At 44.1% G+C, this 2,373-nt stretch overlaps 1 protein-coding gene across 1 annotated transcript; it reads right to left on the minus strand.

The window, feature by feature from the left end:
• Nucleotides 1-646: 646 nt before the first annotated feature.
• LOC129724318 (37 kDa salivary gland allergen Aed a 2-like) lies at nt 647-1,928 on the minus strand. Its single transcript, XM_055679077.1, has 2 exons — nt 1,191-1,928; nt 647-1,115 (listed from the first exon to the last, which is right to left on the minus strand). Exons 1-2 carry the CDS (start codon nt 1,884-1,886, stop codon nt 882-884), a joined length of 930 nt encoding a protein of 309 aa, XP_055535052.1. The 5' UTR covers nt 1,887-1,928; the 3' UTR covers nt 647-881.
• Nucleotides 1,929-2,373: the final 445 nt, after the last annotated feature.

The raw sequence follows: 2,373 nt of genomic DNA on the forward strand, positions 1-2,373 counted from the left end.
ATTTTACAGCAGCGTAGCTTCACTATCGGTAGACCTTGAGATCAACACTCTGGTACGAACAGCAAGCAAACCGGTGCTTTTGTATTTTGCAATAAACACAGACATATCCTTTGGTTTTGCGAAACATAACACTCCACTGTGATCGGTGTGAGCAGAGTGAATTCTCGAAATAATCGTGATATGATTGAGCGCACAGCACAACGAGGGTTGAAAGCATCGCCCCGTTCGAACATGCTTGGCATCGCTTCTTTGCGTCGTACATTTTTCTCGCCTTTCCACAAGATTGATTTTAATATTTGATCACCACTTGTAGTCTCTCTCTCTTTCACTCTTCACAGACAGGGAAAGCGAAGGGAAGGCAAATGCTCCCCGGAGAATAGAACACCAACCCGGGCAAACACTTTTTGCCCCTCGCATCTTCCGGTTTCGAAAACGACCGTGAATGGTTTGGCCCGGTGAAAGGATTCAATTCAAAGCAATCGGAAGGCGAGTGTTAAGTTTTGGGGTTGTTCTGTGTAAACTTTTCGCGCTTTTTCTATGTGAAAATTCTTTTGCTTACTGCTGTAAAATCTATAATGTTGTTGAATTGCTTCACAACACCACTAAATATACTTACTTGGTGGGTAAAAACGATTATTTGTAGGTGTAAAGTTAAATCAATCTATTTCATGCATTGAACTTCAATTATCCAATCAAATTGATTCTCAATAGAATTAACGTATAAAATTTGTATAAAAATAGCATTACTACAGCATAGTCAATAATCAAGTTAAACCTTCCGGACGATTGCATCTCTGCAATGCTTCTATGTACTACTCTAGCCATCAGCAGATTGACTTGCCTCCACGGTGAAGTCATTGTTGACGAATTCCAAACGCGCGCTAAACGAGATTGTTTGCGAACTCCACCGCCGACTTCCACGGTTCCTCCTGGGACGCTACATCAAAGTAGCGTGCCGTCCGCTGGTTGCGTTCCCTTATCACTTGGCCCAGCTTCTCGGCGCCTTTATCACGCAAGCAGTGATACAGCTCCCGAGCGTCAGCCGGTGATGATTCACACAGATCTGCATCCCCTCCGTAGCCTGCCATGCTATAGTCACGACGAACTTCGTTGACCTACGACGAATTGATAGCGACCGAGTTTAATATTAGCACCAGTAGGAAATGAAATTTGCAAAGTGCTTGACTTACATTTAGTTCATTTTCCTCGGTGATCCACCGAAAACCGCGTAGAATGCAGTCCAGCAGCGTAGCCGATGGACAACTATCGTTAATGTCCCATTTGTGGTGGAGATATTTCTCGCAATAATCCACAAAAGTTTGACCAATCTGTTTCACCTGGCCCCCAAGTCGTTCGTACGTTACTCCAATGTCCTTGTAGTGCCCATGGAACATCCGAAGAATAGTTTCCGAATGTTTGCTGTAAAATTCAGCATATTTATAGAACACTGATTGACAGGAAACTTCCTCTAGTTCTCCAGCTAGCATTGGATCAGCATCCTGCTTCAAAGCTTGAAGTTTATCGGGATCGGCACTGTAGTAGGCTTCCGCTTGCTCGATAAACCTCTCCGGCCGAAAACGGCGCTCCTTCACGTCAAACAACCGCAACTCTTCGCTGACACATTCTACGTAACACTGGCTTTCGGGTGAATCGTCCGGTTGCCAGCGAACCCAGCGAGTTTTCATCTCAACACTAGCGGACGAATCGTTCAGGCAGCGCACGTACGCATACAGGGTTTGCTCCGGATTACGGGGTTGCCATTTCGGTACACTACCAACACTGGGTGCCGCCGATTCGTCACACGGAACAACAGCACCGAGGACCAGTTGTGCTGCTGTCGCAAAGAAGAACAACGAACCGATCGGCAATAAGCGGACGGCAGCCATGATCTCACAACGAGCGCTCAATTGATACTAAATGGTTTAAGTGGTTAGCCGCGACAGCCGCGCGATGTTGTTGTTTCCTTAATCAGCCAGTTGTTCGGAAATCGGTTTGGAGATGGCTTTGAGTGAAAGATGATCGCGTGATTTATTATTGTTTACTGTCAGCTGCATCCAGTTTCAGATCATTCACTACTGTTTACATACGAATTGCAGCGAAAAAGATTGTGAAATTACTAGTATGAAAGCATACCGTTGTTGATGTCATTGATAACTGCACTGAGTTTTACAATTTGGAGCGAGTTTGTTTGTTATTTTGGTTTTGACAGGCACGTGTGGTGTAGTTGTATTGATGAGCGCTGGAGTTTAGCAGTTCTTTCTTGAACAGTACAATTTCGATAATTTTCTTTTTTTTGCTGTATTTACAGTTTTAAAATTATTTTGGAGCAATCGCGATGTATAACAGTTTTTTTTTTATTCTCGCTTATTTTCC

This window comes from Wyeomyia smithii, chromosome 2 (genome assembly GCF_029784165.1).
Source record: "Wyeomyia smithii strain HCP4-BCI-WySm-NY-G18 chromosome 2, ASM2978416v1, whole genome shotgun sequence".
NCBI classification, from domain to species: Eukaryota; Metazoa; Arthropoda; class Insecta; order Diptera; family Culicidae; genus Wyeomyia; species Wyeomyia smithii.